The sequence below is a fragment of the Papilio machaon genome, chromosome 26 (assembly GCF_912999745.1).
Source record: "Papilio machaon chromosome 26, ilPapMach1.1, whole genome shotgun sequence".
NCBI lineage: Eukaryota > Metazoa > Arthropoda > Insecta > Lepidoptera > Papilionidae > Papilio > Papilio machaon.
In genome coordinates, this window is record NC_060011.1 from 461,705 (window position 1) to 484,082 (window position 22,378).

The window sequence follows — 22,378 nt, forward strand, 5'->3', positions numbered from 1 at the left end:
ACAACTTGATGAATCTTGATGAAATTTGGTATAGATGTAGAGCATAGTCTGGAAGAACACATAGGCTATTATAAAGTTTTTTTTTATGCCGCGCGGACTGAATCGCGGACGACAGCTAGTTTGATAATAATTGGAACATTATGATTATAACATAGTATTAAAGATGTCTGTTTTATTGTTTGTTTGTCTATAACGCTTCATCATTGAAATTAACGTCCTTTCTAGATATAATATATTTATTATATTTAAAATCAAAAACCTTTGACATCTATTCACAGTACAATTAGATTCGAACTTTATGGAGGCTCATTAGTGTGTAAGTTGTGAAAGACGGAATCACTGCTGTACACCCGCGTGCAAATGCGAAAGATATAAGTTTGAATTCTAATATACCTCTAAAATACTCCAAGGAAGAATACTCGTCAAAATTGTATCTAGTTTACTTGATACCAGTACATTAGGACATCATCAAAATCAGCGCTGGCATACAACTGGCACAGTGTAAACACTAGCTGGCGCCAGTAAATTCGGTCCACCAACAGTCCACTAACGCTACTATCCTACTTTACTGGCTTAATGTAAACCAGACATTAGACTAAAGATGAGATGTAGATATAGGTATAGGTTTGTCTTTTCAGAAAACAATTGTGATTTAATTCCACAGATCTGTGTATTACCTCAGAAAAATATCATTTTTACCATAATATTACTACTATATTACTAGGTCATCGCCTAGTAATTTATCATTTTTATCTTGACAAGATGTATTGTATAAAAAAAAGTCTAAAGACCATTTGTAATCTGTCATCGACAACTGTTTAATAAACAATCCGCGAGCCCGCCATTGTAAATTGTAATTCAAATTTCGAATTCGTTTCGAATCAGTCGACTTGCGGGCGCGATGCGGAGTGGTAGTGTGATGTCAATTACGATTTAAATTTTATTTTCCGATTAAGTTGATTTAGTTTTTTGTGCCAGTGCTAAAAGGAAACTTTTTTGTGTAGTGATTTAAAAAAAAATGTAAGTTTTCGTGGTATGAATGAATGTGTGCAAATTAAAGGCTCGTTAATATAATGTACCTTTTTATTTATTACGATATAAAATTTTATGGTAATTATACAATTTTATTGTTAACTAATGATTTATGGACTGACTGCATATCTGCGTTATCACCGTGTGGTTTTATAGAACTTTTTGTAGCTTTTTCAAACTGGTTTAGTAACCACATGGATATCTTCTGCATACAGTTTCGTTTTTTTCCCCGTACATTTTTTGGACATAGTTTACACCTTAACATAATTAATTATTTCTCAATTTAACGTACATCTATATATATAAAAGAAAGTTGTGTTAGTTACACCATTTATAACTCAAGAACGGCTGAATCGATTTGACTGAAAATTGGTGGGCAGGTAGCTTAGAACCAGGAATAGGACATAGGATAATTTTTACCCCGTTTTCTTTTTATTTTATTTTTTTTATTCCGCGCGGACGGAGTCGCGGGTAAAAGCTAGTCTATATATATAAAAGAAAGTCGTGTTAGTTACACTATTTATAACTCAAGAACGGCTGAATCGATTTGACTGAAAATTGGTGGGCAGGTAGCTTAGAACCAGGAAAAGGACATAGGATAATTTTTACCCCGTTTTCTATTTTTTTTTTATTCCGCGCGGACGGAGTCGCGGGTAAAAGCTAGTTTTAGATAAAAAACCGAATTAAAAAAATAATTACTTCTTTACTGATTAAGTAAAAAAAATATATTATAAGTTATGCAATAATATAACATGATAAGACAAAACCATGATTAGCAACAATTTAAATATTAAAATGAAATGCAAAAATAATTTCAACAAGAAGGTTATAATTTTGACATTAAAAACTCTTTGAATAATTCCTCGAGTTTAATATATTTTTATTAGAATTATATATAAATACTAACTGTCCCCCGCGACTCCATCTACGCGGATTGAAAAAATCGTAATAAGTAGCCTATGTGTTTTTCCAGACTATGTTCTACATCTGCCAAATTTCATCAAGATCCGTTGAAAAATTCCGGAGATATTTTCAAACCAACATCCATCTAACCATCTAAACATTCGCATTTATAATATTAGTATGATATAAATAAATTTAATTAATAAGCTCATGTCAATAAAACGGATGAATTTATTTTAGTTTTTTGTAGTAATAAAAGCATTCTTTTGGTCTATCATACAAATTAACATTTGTATGGCGAATAACATGACATATTGACTCTATGTTGACCTTTGAGGTTAAATCGCAAGACGATTTTCGGTATATAATTGTGTAAGTAAATGATAATGGGTTACTACAATTTTATTTACACAAGCAACCATTTGTGAATTTTTTAAATCGCTTTATTTTTAAATTAATCCACAAAAAACTAATCTTATCTTACGAATATTATAAACTAGCTTTACCCGCGACTCCGTCCGCGCGGAATAAAAAATAGAAAACGGGGTAAAAATTATCCTATGTCCGTTTCCTGGTTCTAAGCTACCTGCCCACCAATTTTCAGTCAAATCGATTCAGCCGTTCTTGAGTTATAAATAGTGTAACTAACACGACTTTCTTTTATATATATAAGATGATAATATTTAGATGTATGGATGGATGGATGGATGTTTGTTAGAAGGTATCTACAAAACTACTTAACAAATAACATTGAAATTTGGCATACATGTAGAACATAGTCTGGAAGAACAAATAGGATACTAATTTAATTCGCGCAGACGGAGACGCGGGCGACAGCTAGTCAATAAATATTGTAATTCATTTTATCAAATGATAACACAAGAATGATATCACACAACTCACCATTCCTTATCATTGATAACAGTCGACTGGTTCCGATATAGAAAGACAGGCCATAGTTTACAGTTTGACAGATCGTCGACCTCGTCTGATCTATTCGTTTTCCATATGTCTATAATATATACGAACCAGCCGCGTAACTTGTAAAAATTTATAATATACTAGCTGTCGCTCGCGACTGCATCCGCACGGAATTAAATAGTAGCCTATTTGTTCTTCCAGACTATGTTCTACATATATGACAAATTTCAGTGAAATCCATGCAACCGTTCTTGAGATACGAGTATCTTCAAACAAACATCCATCCAAACATTCACATTTATAATGTTAGTAAAATTTATAAAGTGTTTTAAAATAATTTTATTATAATATATTCCACGTAAAGTTACTAATTCTAGTGTTTGTTTTTTTCTTAATTTAAAATAATTATTCAAATTTAGTCTAACGGTGGATACAAATTTACATTTAGTTGTGATAATATATTTTTAATACTTAATTTATTTTAACATCAAATATAATTTTCGTTACGTTTTATGTCTTTATTAATTTAAAAACAAATAATTATAGAAAAAAAATATGTTTTTTTTTTAAATTTGTAAATACATATTTTACTTGTTGCGTCTTTTCATTTGTTAACTATGTTGAAGAAGTGCAATATGTCCGCCATTTTGTGTATAATAAAAAAAGAGCTTTATATTGTTTTCAATTTATTTAGCGTAGAATTAGAAACTTCTTTTCTTTTACTTTGTTAACTTGATTATCGTATACATCTACATTGACCTTTTAAATAACACTATATCATTATGGAAAAGCTATTCTAATCTTACTAATATTATAAATGCGAATGTTTAGATGGATGGATGTTTGTTTGATAGTATCTCCAGAACAGCTCAATGGATCTTGATGGAACTTCGCACAGATGAACATAGTTTCTAAGAACATAGACTACTGTTTCGGACGGAGTCGCAGGCGACAGCTAGTATTAGCTAGTAATAAATGTATTCAGTTTTATGATCAATTAAAGTTAAGTGTTTTTAGAGATCCTTATTTATTTGCCGTGAGTAGAGAAAATCTTCTACCTCTAAAACGTTGAAATCACAGACTTAAAAACAGACATTTTTTTAACATAAATTTAAACAAGTTTCTGAATAAATTCATTTACAATTAATGTTATTGTCAGTCAGAGATATTTGGATATGTTATTTTTCTACATTGAATTCGGAAACTAATCCTTTACGCCAGTATTTTATTAAGAAATCTTTACCCTAAAGAACCATATCCAAAGTTGGCTTGTGGTAACACTTAACGAATCTTAGGTGAGACAGTAAAAATGTAAGAAGGTAAAGCTTTAAAATAATATGACACCCGTCTTCTATGAGGCCATGGTATTACCACTGGTTATGTACATATGACAATTTAACAACAAACATTCTGTTGTGTTACTGTCAAACATTGTATTTCTGACAGATACGGAACCAATGTTCTAATTGTACGGCTCACTTGTCAAGTTTGTTTTATATTACCATATGTGACGTTTTTTTATTGTTTTATTGGTGTTAAGTGGAAGTATTAACGAGCTTCGGACCGGTTGCCATGCGGTTTCCACATGGTTACACGTAGGGTTGCCAGGTCACCAAACCTACTAGCCGGATAGACCAGCCAGAGGTCGGACCCTGTATTATTTAGGATTTTGTCTCAGTATTAATAGGTACACTCTCGTTTGGGAAATGTTAAAAGCCTAACAAAAGCCGTTCAACCGTTTATTTTTGCCGGACACGCAATCAAAAAGCCTACATAGAGCCTGGCAGCGCTAGTTACATCTAAATAAAAATGTATGAAACTTAAGAATTTAGAAAAAATTCTGAGAAGAATTAGAAGAATTTTCTGAGAAGTAAAATAAATCTTATGTACCTGTACGTTTTATTTAAAGATAAAAAAAGCATTCTTCAATTTAAGTATTTGAATAAGATCTTTCTTGCACTATGATATATATAATACTAGCTGTCGTCCGCGACTCTGTCCGCGCCGAATTTAAAAAAAAAATACGTAGTAAGTAGTTTTTGTGTTCTTCCAGACTATACTCTATATCTATGCCAAATTTCATCAAGATCCGTAAAGCAGTTCCCGAGATACCTACAAACAAATATCCATCCATCCATCCAAACATTCGCATTTTTAAGATTGATTATTATTAATGTAAGTTTGTTTAGTTTTTGACAATTGCCACGCTTCTTCTCTCTATGATTAAAAAAAAAACTAGCTGTTGCCCGCGACTTCACGGGAATGGAATTTAAATCCATACGTAAGTCTTCTTTCCGAGTCCTGTCAAAATCGGACCGGTCGTTTCAGAGATTACGCGGAGGTAATTCAGTTTTGTAGACAGACAGACATAAGATATAATATTTTTTTTATTATGAGGAACACAATTATATCATGTGCATGAAATATGAAAATTGTAATTTAATTTCGATGTATGTATTACATTTTATAAAGACGCTCCAATGTTATCTGTTTAGTTTTTAAAAACCTACGTATAGATGGCGCTAGTAGTATTTTAAAACGCGATGTCGTTTTACTCACCGAGCATGGAGTAGTTCTAACGCTTACAGTGTTTCTCTGATCAATTAATTCTAGGTGGCCGCAAGTTTGCCCCCTTTTAACTTATAATATTTTTGACACCACCGTCTAAGACGATCTGTTTTGACGGTGATTTTATTACAAAAGGAATACCTCACAAAGTGGGCCCTAGCATGAATGTTGGTGAAAATCGTTATAGAAAAATTTGTGCAACGCCCCCTATCGGATGTAGAGTACACAAAAAAATCTCAATCTCAATATTGTATAACTAGTTGTCGCCCGCGACTTCTTCCGTGCGAAATTAAAAAAAAAATAATAATAAGTAGCCAATGTGTTCTTCCAGACTATATTCTAAATCTGTGCCAAATTTCTTCAAGATCCGTTGAGCAAGGTTAGATGTATGAATGTATGGATGTTTGTTAGAAGAAGGAACGGTTCAACAGATCTTGATGAAATTTGACAGAGATGTAGAACACCTCGCGAGGGACAGCTAGTGTTGATAATCTCGATTGATAATGTAAAGACAACATTGGTACATCGTATACCAGGTGTCGTAATCTTGATAATTGTATAATAATTAAGTCGTAATCATTCTATTGTATGGAGTATTGTACAGATATTGATAACTACTAATTGGTAATATTCCAATTGGTAATGTTTTTTGTAGATAGAGTAAGGTCGATGTATGGATGGATTGTGTGATGGTAGTTAATTTAGAAAGAGATGTATGGTATAGTTCATAATTTGCCGACCTTCCGTAAGTCAGGGCTGGAATATGTTTCTTCCGTGATAATTGTCTACTGTACCAGGATCATGTTGCGATGAAATCTGTCATTGTTCAAGAGTTGAACGCGCTGTGCAACAAAATAACACATATAGAATATTCCAGATTATTATACGAGTATATGATTATTGTAATAATTATTGTAATTTATATGAATGGCAAGAAATTATTTTCATAATGAAGGGTCTCGTAATGTTTTAAATCAATTTACTTTGTTATTATCACTAGTTTGTAAAGTCGTTTTCTATGTATAGTGTGGTTTAATATTCTTGATACTTTTTTTTTCACTTTATGTCTCAAGTTATAACTTAATATCACTAACTATAGGTTTCTGAGATCAATCTTCATCTTTTAAAAGATATTGTTATCTCTGTTTTGTGAAAGACAGGAATGACGGTATGTTTTATAGAGATGTTTTGGGTTCAGAAATTCACGGTAAATTTTCATATATTTATTGTTTTTTTTATTGTTCCAGATAATATAATTTCAACCTGAATACTCCAACGAAAACGGCAGCTGTCCGATTTTATCTACGACTGAAGAGACGACGAAAAAAAAGAAAATAGTATCTATTCCAAAGTCTGTAAGACTTTAAATTGTCTGTGATATAATTTATTTTTCACTTTTTAATTTATTACCGAAAAAGAATTCTAAATTCAAATTAGAATTATAAATTGAACAATAGACTAAAGAGATTAGATCAGGCCATTAACAGATTGGTTTGGCATTTAAAAAGAAATTTGAATCTGCGTTATATTATCCGTGGTGATACAATGAGAGACAACATGAAGGCTTGTCAACACACGTTGTCAGATGACGTCATCTACAAGGAGGTCGTTGTTATCGGTAATTAAAAATTCCACAGATTATTTATATTTATCATTTCTCTTTTCAAGGCTAGATTCTGAATTAAATTATCTGTCACGCAAAACATGAATTATACCAAATTGCCCTATTTTTACACGAATAATCTGAACTCATTGATATTACTAGCTGTCGCATGCAACTCCGTCATCGCTACATAAAAAAATAATAATAAGTAGCCTATGTGTTTTTCCAGACTATGTTCTACGTATAAGCCAAATTTCAACACGATCATTTGAACTGTTCTGGAGATATATACAACCATCCATTCATCACAGCACATCCAAACTTTCGAATTTATAATAGCAGTTTTATGTTTTAAATATAAACGTGGATGGGTAGAAAGGTAAAGGTGAGGTGTATGAGATGGATGGATGGATAGGTGACATGATTTAAAAGGGATTGACCACATAACGAAAACAGATCGATCGTGAAGTCGAACACCTGGTGCTCCTTCACACAGATTAGGAAGAAAAGGGAGATTATTTTGACTTATTCCAGATAACACTCTCCAGAATTTATAGGTACATATAAAGACATCTTTACAGATAGCCCTTATAATATACTAAAAAATATTATCTGGCTATTCTTTAAATTAAATAGTCTGAGAATATATGTGCATGTTCTAACAAGAAACTTGACCAATAAAGTCAATTGACCGTCTCGACGTTCGTAATCAACGTAGAATAATTTAATTGACTTATCAAGAAGATTCTGAAAACTCTACAGCACCGGGAATTTGGACCTTAATGCTTTGACATAAGTACTATAAATATTCTGTAAATTTATAATCAAAAGATATAGGGCTTATGTTATTTATAACTTTTATATACAACTAGCTGTCGCCCGCGACTCTGTCTGCGTGGAATAAAAAAGCAAGTAGCCTATGTATTCTTCCAGACAATGTTCTACATCTAAGCCAAATTTCATCTAGATCCATAAAACCGTTCTGGAGATACCTTCAAACATCCATCCATCCATCTAAACAGTCGGATTTATAATATTAATAAAACAAAAAAATATATTTACGTGTATTGTCTCGGTTAGGCAATGGTCCGAGTGGTCTGGTGACGTCATACATGTTGGCCGGGAATGTGCCCTATTTGAAACGGAATATACCTGAGGACCTACCCATTGACGAGATGCTTAGAGCCAGGTGAGAATAACCTCTTAAATCTACTTACTAGCCCGCGACTTTGTCGTCATGGAATAAAAATAATCTATGTTACTCCTACATACTAGCTACTTTCCAGTACAAGTCCCATAAAAATCAGTTCAGCTGCTACGGAGTCCAATCGGAGTTCAAACTTGAACTTGCGGACAGACAGACATCTGGTTTGTAATATCTTTCTTAAGTAATGATAAAATAAATATATTTTCCAGATTATCCAATCTTCAACCAGGACAGAATCTACTAGAAACAGACCTTATGGAATTGGCTGAGGGTTTGGAAGGAAGAAGTCACAATCCTATACCTTTATTAGTAAGTACTCTACACTATTGTATGTCGTACTCTCAAAAAAAAATTTTTTTTCAATATATATGAACTCTTTTACGTGTTAATTGAAGCGATTTATGCAATTAAAAAAATCTAATCAAAAATATAGCCTATGCGTAGCCTAGCCTATCATCCGGGGATAGTATAGCTTCCTAACATAGAAAGTTTTAAATCGAGTCATTAGTTTTGGAGCGTATTTAAAACAAACAAACAATCAAATTATTTCTCTTCATAATATTAGTACATATAAATCGAAACAAGATATCGAAAGGGTTAAATGTTAACCTTTTTACTTATATATTTATAATTTACTAGCTGTCGCCCGCGACTCCGTCCGCGCGCTGTTTAAAAAACTAAATGGGGGGGGGGGTTATGAAAAATAGATGTTGGCCGATTCTCAGACCTACTGATATGCTCACAAAATTTCATGAGTTTAATCACAAACACCGCGACACGAGAATTTTATATATTAGAAGATTATTAATATTATAACGAATGTATGGACGGATGGATGTTTGTTGGAAAGAATCTCCAGAACGGATATATGAAATTTAGCACAGATATAGAACATAGTTTGGAGCAACATTTATGTTACTAATTAAGTTTTTTTTTTAATTTCACGTGGTCCTAGTCGAAAGTGACAGCTAGTATTTTTATAAAACTTGCTACAATCTTTGTAACTTGTATTAAAGAAGACATACAGTATGTTGTAAAACTCATATCTTGTTATAAAAGCATTAGTAAATAAGATTATGATTCCTTTATAGTAGTTGAATGCACGTGTTCTAATACTAAAGTTGAAATAACGTCAAGTCTGAATTGAATAAATATGTAAAATTTAATTGAAAATAATATTTTTGTTTGAAAGACACAAACTTTCACTGGTACCCTTCAAACCAGGGATCCCCAAAATATTTTGGACAAGTGACCCCCTTTTCCAAAATGAACCATTACCACAAACCCCCCATGACCAAAGATACACTAAATGTGTAGATTTCTGTCAAGTCAACTAAAAACTGCGCTAACGGCATGCTTAGTTTTTTATTTATCGAGTTTATAAAATTATTCTGTGATAATTTTCAGATGGACAATCTGTTACGGCCGTGCGCTGATTTGGACATTGATGCAGATTCTCTCATAGAATGGAAATATGACGTAGAAAAACAGGTAAGTCTGCTATTTATGTTAAATTAAAAAAAAGATTATGTTTTTCTTTTAAAAAAACAACTTAGTCTATTAATTATAAATTATTATTACATTATTTATGTTGTGTCATAATAATAATCGATTTGTATTTTTTAAACTAATATGCTTATGAAATTATAAGTTTTTTTTTAAATTATTATCGACCTTTACTTAGGTTAAAGTTATATGTGTCAAATTGTGACACTAAAGCGAAGTTGTATATGTAAGGTGGAGCACGTGGTGCTGGGTCGAGGTCAGCCCGGCGGCTCCTGGCACTCCTTCCCCCCCGCACTGCGCACTCTCTCCCCTGCCGCCTGGCTCGCCCTCCCCCCGCACCGCACTGCGCACCCCCCACACACTCCCCACTCCCCCCACTCCCGCCTCACTGCGCGCGCGCTCGCCAACTACTGCCGGAGATATGTACGAGTTAATAATTTGCAGGTTAGTATTACACACTACACACACTTACACACTTTTTGAGCTGCGCAGTGCCTCACAATACACCTAATATTATATTCTGCGCAGCGACTCGCAACAAGTCAAAACCCACCAAGATATGTAATAACTATAACACTATTAGTTAGTTTTAGGTTTAAAGATCTTTATTTCACATAAAAAACACAATATTTCGCTTACAATGAGAAAATAGAAGTAAATATAACTTACAGGCTTGCGATTAATACGTACGTATAGCAGTATAGTATACATACGTATAGCATGTATTTAAAAAAATAATCCGACTCGAAGGACTATGAATTGATCCTTCGAGTCGGATACTTGATAAAAAGTCGATCTAATAGACTGGTAATGTTATTACGCAGGGACTGTTTAGGCAGTCTCTACATACGCTAAGTTGGCCCCTTTTACCACATTTCTCTAAATTATTTTAATAAATATGCGCTGTGATTTTTTTTCTCTTGTATTTGTGTGGTAATAAAGAACTTGCTTTCTTTCTTTCTATATATAAAGCAAAAATGTTTATTACAGCTGAAATAACAAGTTTAACTTAATATCGTTTAGCGTTTCTTCCACTGCGGTGTGACAGTGACGAGCGTGACGCGATGTGTGCGCGGTGGGGGTGGGGGCGGGGGTGGGGGGGGCCCGCCCTGCGCCGGCGCAGCTTGTCCCCGCGCAGCATCCTTCTGCGTTTCCGGGTAACTACTTCATTATTTCACTTACGACTAATAAACTAAATCTATTTTCAGCCATATAGAATAAAAAAACAACACGAATCCGTCCGCGTGGAATTTAAAAATATATATCCTATATGTTTTACCAGACTATGTTCTACATCTGTGTCTAATTGCATCAATATCCGTTGATCCGTACCAAAAATACCTTCTAACATACATCCATCTAGTCCGGGAGCCAGCGACAGATTTTCATGACCAAGTCCCTCCCAATCAAAACTTCGTAAAATGCATAAGGGACTTATACTATGAATACTGGCGACCGTCAGCTACAACTTGACCTTGCGCCAGCTGAAACTTGATGAAAATTTACCAAAGAATTGTTAAAATACTCTAGTAAATAATAAAAAAAAAAACAGCTAGCTGTAAGTCAAGGGAAAAGTCGTCAGCTGATAAGTTTCAGTAGGTCATAGATGCTGTTGCGTTACACTTTTCAAGGTACCAGCTGACAAACTTTCCACCGAGATACAGCAAGCTGACATTTATTTTCATTCATAGTAGCATATAAACGATCACCAGGTAAATTTTTAATTGAGAGGAAATCATTGAAAAAATTTTTTTTTTGTTTTCATCTTCAAAGAGCCAGCTGACGAATAATCCACCGTGTTATGGTCAGCTGACTATGTTTTTCTTTCAAAATACTACATAAACTATACTCTGATAAATTTTCAAATGAGAGGAAATGACTGAAAAAAAAAAAATTCTCCATGCGTGGGAGGCTGCCACTGCCCACCCCACCAACGTAGTCGCAGCTGACAGTCGCGAGTATTCGTGGTATAAGTCCCTTATGCATTTTACGAAGTTTCGCTCGAGAAGAAATAATTGACCGAAAATGTACCTGGCTCCCGGGCTAATGCATCCATCCATATGTGATTTTTGATGATTTGATTGATTTTTTAATTTAAATGTCTTATAATATTTTCTTCCTCAATGTTATATAAATAGAAATAAGGATTTCTATTAGGTTATATAACTACTGGATATTATAAGAGTAGTAGTCAGCAACATCTGTTGCGTTAATGGGCCTCGTCTGGTGAAATACCACGACCACACAGAAGACAGGCGTCAAGTGCAAGTAATTCCAAGTACAGTCTGATGAGTGTGGTGCCGGAGGACTAATTTGAATCCTCTTTCCCTTCCCACCCCTTTTCTTATTAGGAAAGGATGGGAAAGAGGAGTGGATTTCACAGAGGGAATACATAGGAAAGAGAAATACTCTCTGTATGTCTCCTCTTCCGTCTATTAGAGGTAGACAACATATTTGAAATTTTGTATGTCTATGGCAGTGATTGTCAAACTTATTTTCTTTCACCGCCCCCTTTGAAAATCAATTATATTTCTGAGCCCCCTAATTTTTATTCAGCCCTAAAACTTAAAAACCACAATTTCATTACTTTAATTAATTTCAATGTCCCCCATTTTTTGAACCCCTTATCGCCCCCTCCTAGGTTTCAAACGCCCACTTTGGGAAACACTGGTTTATGGACAGCGGTCGCTTTGTTGTTTTTGTGAATTCAAGTGCTCGCTAGATTATTTATCATCAGCTCACTATACATCACCACTGAGGGGCTCGGAGCCTACCCTAACTTAGGGGTGACTAGGATATAGTCAATCACAGCTTAGTGCTCAGATATGTGCATCATCACGATGTTTTCCTTCATCCTTTTGTACATATGTAAATCGAAAAACAAATTTGGTATATGACGGGATTCGAACCCAGGACCTGCAGATTGCAAGTCAAGTGCTTAACCCCTGAGCCACCGATGCTCTTTATGATATATAAAAATATTATTACTTGTATCACAGTATGTATGTATGTATAGTTACGACAGTCGTGGTGGTAATGGGGGGCGCTGCGTGCGCTACGTGTGCCGGCGCGTGGTGTTGGCGTGTGGTGGAGCTGACTCCCCCAATGCAGCCCTCGCACCACTCGCCCCCCACGCGCTGCAACACCTCGCCGCGCTACACACACTGCCCGCAGGTACCACCCTCCCCGCACCACTCGCCCCCCACGCGCTGCAACACCTCGCCGCGCTACACACACTGCCCGCAGGTACCACCCTCCCCGCACCACTCGCCCCCCACGCGCTGCAACACCTCGCCGCGCTACACACACTGCCCACAGGTACCACCCTCCCCGCACCACTCGCCCCCCACGCGCTGCAACACCTCGCCGCGCTACACACACTGCCCACAGGTACCACCCTCCCCGCACCACTCGCCCCCCACGCGCTGCAACACCTCGCCGAGCTACACACACTGCCCACAGGTACCACCCTCCCCGCACCACTCGCCCCCCACGCGCTGCAACACCTCGCCGAGCTACACACACTGCCCACAGGTACCACCCTCCCCGCACCACTCGCCCCCCACGCGCTGCAACACCTCGCCGCGCTACACACACTGCCCACAGGTACCACCCTCCCCGCACCACTCGCCCCCCACGCGCTGCAACACCTCGCCGAGCTACACACACTGCCCACAGGTACCACCCTCCCCGCACCACTCGCCCCCCACGCGCTGCAACACCTCGCCGCGCTACACACACTGCCCACAGGTACCACCCTCCCCGCACCACTCGCCCCCCACGCGCTGCAACACCTCGCCGCGCTACACACACTGCCCACAGGTACCACCCTCCCCGCACCACTCGCCCCCCACGCGCTGCAACACCTCGCCGCGTTACACACACTGCCCACAGGTACCACCCTCCCCGCACCACTCGCCCCCCACGCGCTGCAACACCTCGCCGCGCTACACACACTGCCCACAGGTACCACCCTCCCCGCACCACTCGCCCCCCACGCGCTGCAACACCTCGCCGCGCTACACACACTGCCCACAGGTACCACCCTCCCCGCACCACTCGCCCCCCCCGCGCTGCAACACCTCGCCGCGCTACACTCACTGCCCACAGGTACCACCCTCCCCGCACCACTCGCCCCCCACGCGCTGCAACACCTCGCCGCGCTACACACACTGCCCACAGGTACCACCCTCCCCGCACCACTCGCCCCCCACGCGCTGCAACACCTCGCCGCGCTACACACACTGCCCACAGGTACCACCCTCCCCGCACCACTCGCCCCCCACGCGCTGCAACACCTCGCCGCGCTACACACACTGCCCACAGGTACCACCCTCCCCGCACCACTCGCCCCCCACGCGCTGCAACACCTCGCCGCGCTACACTCACTGCCCACAGGTACCACCCTCCCCGCACCACTCGCCCCCCACGCGCTGCAACACCTCGCCGCGCTACACTCCCTGCCCGCGGGTACCCCCCCCCCCGCACCACTCGCCCCCCACGCGCTGCAACACCTCGCCGCGCTACACACACTGCCCACAGGTACCACCCTCCCCGCACCACTCGCCCCCCACGCGCTGCAACACCTCGCCGCGCTACACACACTGCCCACAGGTACCACCCTCCCCGCACCACTCGCCCCCCACGCGCTGCAACACCTCGCCGCGCTACACACACTGCCCACAGGTACCACCCTCCCCGCACCACTCGCCCCCCACGCGCTGCAACACCTCGCCGCGCTACACTCACTGCCCACAGGTACCACCCTCCCCGCACCACTCGCCCCCCACGCGCTGCAACACCTCGCCGCGCTACACACACTGCCCACAGGTACCACCCTCCCCGCACCACTCGCCCCCCACGCGCTGCAACACCTCGCCGCGCTACACACACTGCCCACAGGTACCACCCCCCCCGCACCACTCGCCCCCCACGCGCTGCAACACCTCGCCGCGCTACACACACTGCCCACAGGTACCACCCTCCCCGCACCACTCGCCCCCCACGCGCTGCAACACCTCGCCGCGCTACACTCACTGCCCACAGGTACCACCCTCCCCGCACCACTCGCCCCCCACGCGCTGCAACACCTCGCCGCGCTACACTCACTGCCCACAGGTACCACCCTCCCCGCACCACTCGCCCCCCACGCGCTGCAACACCTCGCCGCGCTACACTCACTGCCCACAGGTACCACCCTCCCCGCACCACTCGCCCCCCACGCGCTGCAACACCTCGCCGCGCTACACTCACTGCCCACAGGTACCACCCTCCCCGCACCACTCGCCCCCCACGCGCTGCAACACCTCGCCGCGCTACACTCACTGCCCACAGGTACCACCCTCCCCGCACCACTCGCCCCCCACGCGCTGCAACACCTCGCCGCGCTACACACACTGCCCACAGGTACCACCCACCCCGCACCACTCGCCCCCCACGCGCTGCAACACCTCGCCGCGCTACACACACTGCCCACAGGTACCACCCTCCCCGCACCACTCGCCCCCCACGCGCTGCAACACCTCGCCGCGCTACACTCACTGCCCACAGGTACCACCCTCCCCGCACCACTCGCTCCCCACGCGCTGCAACACCTCGCCGCGCTACACTCACTGCCCACAGGTACCACCCTCCCCGCACCACTCGCCCCCCACGCGCTGCAACACCTCGCCGCGCTACACTCACTGCCCACAGGTACCACCCTCCCCGCACCACTCCCCCCCCACGCGCTGCAACACCTCGCCGCGCTACACACACTGCCCACAGGTACCACCCTCCCCGCACCACTCGCCCCCCACGCGCTGCAACACCTCGCCGCGCTCCACACACTGCCCACAGGTACCACCCTCCCCGCACCACTCGCCCCCCACGCGCTGCAACACCTCGCCGCGCTACACACACTGCCCACAGGTACCACCCTCCCCGCACCACTCGCCCCCCACGCGCTGCAACACCTCGCCGCGCTACACTCACTGCCCACAGGTACCACCCTCCCCGCACCCCTCGCCCCCCCCGCGCTGCAACACCTCGCCGCGCTACACTCACTGCCCACAGGTACCACCCTCCCCGCACCACTCGCCCCCCACGCGCTGCAACACCTCGCCGCGCTACACACACTGCCCACAGGTACCACCCTCCCCGCACCACTCGCCCCCCACGCGCTGCAACACCTCGCCGCGCTACACTCACTGCCCACAGGTACCACCCTCCCCGCACCACTCGCCCCCCACGCGCTGCAACACCTCGCCGCGCTACACTCACTGCCCACAGGTACCACCCTCCCCGCACCACTCGCCCCCCACGCGCTGCAACACCTCGCCGCGCTACACTCACTGCCCACAGGTACCACCCTCCCCGCACCACTCGCCCCCCACGCGCTGCAACACCTCGCCGCGCTACACACACTGCCCACAGGTACCACCCTCCCCGCACCACTCGCCCCCCACGCGCTGCAACACCTCGCCGCGCTACACACACTGCCCACAGGTACCACCCTCCCCGCACCACTCGCCCCCCACGCGCTGCAACACCTCGCCGCGCTACACACACTGCCCACAGGTACCACCCTCCCCGCACCACTCGCCCCCCACGCGCTGCAACACCTCGCCGCGCTACACACACTGCCCACAGGTACCACCCTCCCCGCACCACTCGCCCCCCACGCGCTGCAACACCTCGCCGCGCTACACACACTGCCCACAGGTACCACCCTCCCCGCACCACTCGCCCCCCACGCGCTGCAACACCTCGCCGCGCTACACACACTGCCCACAGGTACCACCCTCCCCGCACCACTCGCCCCCCACGCGCTGCAACACCTCGCCGCGCTACACACACTGCCCACAGGTACCACCCTCCCCGCACCACTCGCCCCCCACGCGCTGCAACACCTCGCCGCGCTACACTCACTGCCCACAGGTACCACCCTTCCCCCCCCAACCTCCCCACCACTCTCACACACACCTATACAATATAAACTATCTCCAAATAATAATATCCTTAAAATTCTTACAGTCGATAAAATAACTCAAAAACTACTTGTTAGTTTTTTCAACTTTTGATAAATATTATAAAAACTACAGTTAAATTATTAAAATTAAGTACATCACTGATAATTACAACTGGTAACATAACAAAATTTAAACCTAAAAAAATCTACTAAATGTATGTACTATGCAATTCACTAGATTTAGTGCACTTAATATCTACTAATTAGTTGTATTACTACACAATAGTTCATGTTGTATGTAACATTTACAGAGATATCAAACAGCAGTGACCCCGCGCTGGTGGTGGGGTCAGGTCTGAGTGCTGCTGACGCGGTGAGGTCATTGCGCGTGCGCAGGCCTGTACTGCACGCACACCGCAACCCCCCCGCAGCACTCGCCCGGCTCTCACCCACTGCATACCCTGACTACTGGGAGGTAAATATTGTACAAAACAGGCCTCGCCAGGGGAGGGGACAATTGAGACAAATTGACCCCCTTTGTCCCACCTCTCCTCTGAATAAAAAAATCTAAAATAGATATAAAAACTACTTCAAAATACTATCATAGGCCTCGCCAGGGGAGGGGACAATTGCGCTCATTATTCCCCTACCCTCCTAGAGAATCGAAACTATATAACATAGATTTAAAAACTACTTCAAAATAATGTCATAGGCCTCGCCAGGGGAAGGGACAATTGGGACAAATACGTTCATTGTAAAACCCCCTCCCCCTCTTTAGAGAATCGAAAAAATAAAAACTACTTTGAAATACTACATAGTTAACTCAAAAACTATTTATTAGTTTATTTCAATCCCTACCTAATAATAATGTTTGAAAGAAAAAAAAATCCTACCTGATTGCCTAAATCTAGTCTAGATCAACTGGCTCCGTATATAATACATATATATATATATATATACATAATACCTTTGAGTCCCTAAATCACTTAACATGTTGACATGACACAAACTCCAGACTCACAAGTTCATGAAAATAGTTTCATTTTCTGAAGCATTTCTATATAGTGTAAAGTTCTTACGAATGGTATAATATGTTCGTAAAAAGATATATTAGAACATATCGTAGAGCGGCTGATTGTTTTGTTACATGTAAATGTTTCAGTCTATAACCGTCAGTTAATAAAACAAAAAATAATTTAAAAAAACCTTAACACCCACAATATCATATAAAAAAATATGTTATAAATTTTAGACTTTGTATATATTTTTTTTATTTATTTATTTATTTCGTGCAACATTGGGCAACATATATTGGAAAAAATAAAAATATTACATTAATTTTAGGAAAAAACATAACGTATAATATAAATACAATTTAATTATTTGATTTCTAGTTAAAAACATTTTATGTTGTTTCTTTTTGTTATCAGAAATGCAAATACGTTTTTTAATTGAAGATTCTCTTTATACATAAACTGGGTATAAAGTGTCTAGTCTAGCCGTAATTTTAAAAAACATCTACTCTCGCCCCAGTAACATTACTGTCTCGTCACTCTACTCAGGAGATATAATCAGATTTGTACATCACATCCCATTCCTTAGATGGTTCTATTATATAACAAAACAAGATTTATCTTAATTTCTAGATCTACAAGATGATGTGCGATGGACCGAGCGGAAAACATCACAACTACACGCCTTACCCTGACCACGTGGTCGTCGATGTCACTCCTCTGGACCCTGACACCAACGACAAGTACAGCCTCAAACGTGTCACACTTCTAGACCTCAACAACAATCAGACAACACAAGTGACCGTCTCCCTCATTGTGGTCCTCATCGGATCTAGACCAGATCTGTTCTTCCTCCAGACAAACTTCAATATCAACGATATGGAAATCAAAAAATGCATCAAATGCAACAATGAAAAGGAAAATGGAAAAATCGAAGAAAACCAAAAGCAATGCTTCTTTAAAAACCATTGGCTATATTTCAAATCTGTACTCGGACAGAGCATTCAGAGTTGCAAGTCTAGATATTTAAATTATACAGAAATAAATGGCAACACCGATAACAAATGCAACAACACAAACTGTGATAAAATCGAAGACGGTTCTGAAAATTTTAAATACGACACAATTATATATACTGACTCAGATAAACTTAAATGTGAATGTCAAACCACGAACCCATATAGTAGTGGATTGGGTTTCGGTATAGACCCATCGAAGCCAGTAGATGGCAGATCCAACCCGGTAGCTATAGACAAGAGTACCCATGAGTTACTTAACGCCCCCAAAGGTGTCTATGCCTTAGGACCTCTCACTGGGGACAACTTCATAAGGTTCATCCCCGGAGGAGCTCTGGCCATAGTATCTCATATCCACAAAGAAATGAAGACAGTAGCCGAGTGAATTAATTACTCAGTGAAATAAATGTGATTTTATATATACTTAATTTTTTTTATAATAAATTATTTTTTATACCCACCAGATATAGTTTTATTTAACATGCTAATTCTCAACAGGTCAAAAATCTTTAGAAAAAAGTCACTTCACATTCAGACAAAATTAGATTTTTTACTCTGTGGTAAAGATTCAAATATTAAAGTTTGAATTATTGTATACTAATATTTGTATTATATTATCTGTGAAGTTATCCTGTCTATTAATTTAAGTTTTTCCAAATAACAATTAGCCGCGTACCCACCTAGCGCACAGGCTCACGCGGCAGCCTCGGTGTCCGGATCGCGAGCGATGGCTCCTGCGGCAGCCTCAGTAGTTTTATTCCGCGTGGCCGTGGCCGCCTCGCGAGGCAGGCTGAGCCATCATAAGTCCGCGAGTATTCGTAATGGACAGTCGTGTATTTTCAGCTGCAGCTATTTTCCTAGCTGCTTATTGTTTAAAGAAACGAAAACAGTCACGTATCAAAAAAACCTACTGGACTCCTCCTGATTGCCCATGATATAAAAATTACAGAAGACAAACACGGCAAGAGACAAAACTTGAAGTAGCTTCGCGCGCAAGCCAAAACATAACCGTCCCCACCTAACGCACAGCGCTCACTGAGGCACCTTTGAGCGCGTCAAGTTTACCGACAACAGATGGCTCGGGGCCGAGCCGTGCTCGGTCGAGTTAACGCGCGCCCGAGGCAGGCCGAGGCACGTCCACACCAGCCGAGGCATTGGCTCACGAGGCTGCCGCGTGAGCCTGTGCGCTAGGTGGGTACGCGGCTATTGACATAAAGGTCTATGTTACCAGGTCATAAAATTAAAAAAAAGTTATATATGTTGAATATCTTTTATAAATAGAAAAGGTTATTTTAAAGATAAACTCGGAAACAACTATATATTTTATTTATGCCATATAATAGCTTTGTACAATTTCCAACACACATACATTAACCATCAAAATTATACAAAATATAAATTTTAGCACCATAATTTCTCTACAAACAAAGCAATTTAAATATATAGAAATTTTACATTACCACTCATATAGTATAACCAAGTTATTATTGTTGGTTATAACTCATATAACCAACATTAATATCTGATCCGATAAACTGAACAAAATCTTTGTCATACTACAGCTGTCATGTCATGTGTTTTTCTTTTATATCTGTTTGCATTAATATATTTTCAGACTCAAAACTAATAGCAGAACTCCACACTTGCAGAGAAACCCAATCACACAATCTTAGATTGGCTAAAGAGACATTATATAAATATTTAGATAATGCAAAATCACAGAAAACATAGCAATTAAATTATAAAAGCAAGACATTTTTAAATGCATAAATCTTATTTATTATTTACAGCCTTAAAAATTTCCCAATTAAACTTCTTATCTTATTTGTATTTTTACATTAATTTCCTTATTTTTATGTTATATTTTAAAAACTAGACATAAACAATAATTTTCGAAATAAGATCAGAATTCAGATTTTAATAATGAACTAACTACATAGAACTAGGATATAAAAATACTACTATTTAATTAGGTACAAAAGCATTTTACTAAAATTAAGTTGATAATAATTAACCAAAATAAAATTTTACATATAAAATATATGTATAAATAAAACACTCATCATGAACATTAGCTCATGGTGCTCGGAGTCTACCCTAAGTTAGGGATGACTAGGCCATAGTTAACGCTGGCCCAGTGCGAGTTGACTTCACATATATCTTTGAATTTCTTTTCAGATATGTTGCATCACGATTTTCCTTCACCGTAAGAATGTCGGATAAATGTACATAATTCAACTTTACTACTATAACTAAGATATTAAACTAAGATTGTAATGATATGGCAGTTTTTTATGTTTAAAGTTAATACAAATTTAGTTAATTTTTCCTTGTTTGTGTACTATACACATTAAAGTGATTTTTTTTTAATTATTCATAATATGGCACTTTATAACTTAATAACTTTATAAATAAGTTTTAACATAATATTAATTTAATATAATCCAATTATTCCTAAATATACACATTGTCATATAACCATTTATTTATTTATGATTTAACATAATTTTCGTGTCACAAAAAATTCTCGTGTCACAGTTTTCGTTGCCATACCCCTTTCGAAACGGCTTGACCGATTCTCATGAAATTTTGTGAGCATATTCAGTAGGTCTGAGAATCGGACAACATTTATTTTTCATACCCCCCCCCCCCATTTTTTAACTGCGCGCGGACGGAGTCGCGCGAATATTTTGTGTCACAATGTACCACCGAACCATACTCCACCAAAACGGCTTTACCGATTTTTACCAAATTTTATATGCGTATTTAGTAAGTCTGAGTATGGGCTACATCTATTTTTCATACCCATATCAAGGTTTTTTTTAACTGTGCTCGGATGGAGTCGCGTGTGACAATTTGTATTATATAAAATTTAAATGTTATTTAGGTTCTTAAGGGTCCCACAAATTAACAGTTCCCCAGCAGTCTCTGGTTGTATTAGGCGACTTGCCGTCCATAGTCTATATCGTCCACTCACTTAAATAATAACCGTTTAAGTGAGTGGACAATATAGTCCTTGGACAGCAGGCCGCCTGATACCACCAGAGACTGCAGGAGAACTGTTAATGTGTGGGACCCTTTAGAATATTTTATAAAAGAATATTATATTTTTTAAAAGAACAAAGTTCATATTTCTTTTACATCTGCATAATATATTTTACATACAATTCCAAATTAATATTTCAAACTATTGGCTAATAAAATGTTCAATGCTTTTATCTCCTGACCTAATTTTTCATGCTCTATGTTTAAATAGCTGTAAGTAAATGTTATAATTGTAATTTTAAAATAAACGTGACTCACTATAACAAGGTCTTTTTAAAGCTGACATTGATAAGAACTATAGATTTCTACATGTGAACAATCAAAACTAAATTTAAACTAATATAAATGCCGTTCACATTCACCAGCTTAATATCTCCAATAACTTACTGAAAAAGGAGTAAACAGAAGTAATGTTTGAATAATAAAAGAATCCAATAAACAATATTAAATAAAATATAAGCATAACTACTGATAAACACAATAAGACAAGATTTTGTCAAGAGTTAAAATCTAAGGGCTCACGGAACAAATTCCTCAGGACCCTTAATTCCTCAGCTAGGACTAGTGGTAATCCTAGCGATGCTGTTGGCACTGCCTCATGAAGGTTTACAGCCA

The 22,378-nt window shown here is 40.4% G+C and overlaps 1 protein-coding gene across 1 annotated transcript; it reads left to right on the forward strand.

Moving 5' to 3' along the window:
• Positions 1–898: 898 nt before the first annotated feature.
• LOC106716410 (proline-rich protein 36) lies at positions 899–19,175 on the forward strand. The gene is made up of 10 exons (XM_045684339.1): positions 899–1,020; positions 6,672–7,042; positions 8,108–8,216; positions 8,444–8,543; positions 9,642–9,725; positions 9,972–10,184; positions 10,764–10,897; positions 12,757–16,586; positions 17,001–17,164; positions 18,336–19,175. The coding sequence occupies exons 2-10, from the start codon at positions 6,970–6,972 to the stop codon at positions 19,101–19,103; spliced, it is 5,475 nt and encodes a 1,824-aa protein (XP_045540295.1). The 5' UTR covers positions 899–1,020; positions 6,672–6,969; the 3' UTR covers positions 19,104–19,175.
• The last annotated feature ends 3,203 nt before the right edge of the window (positions 19,176–22,378 follow it).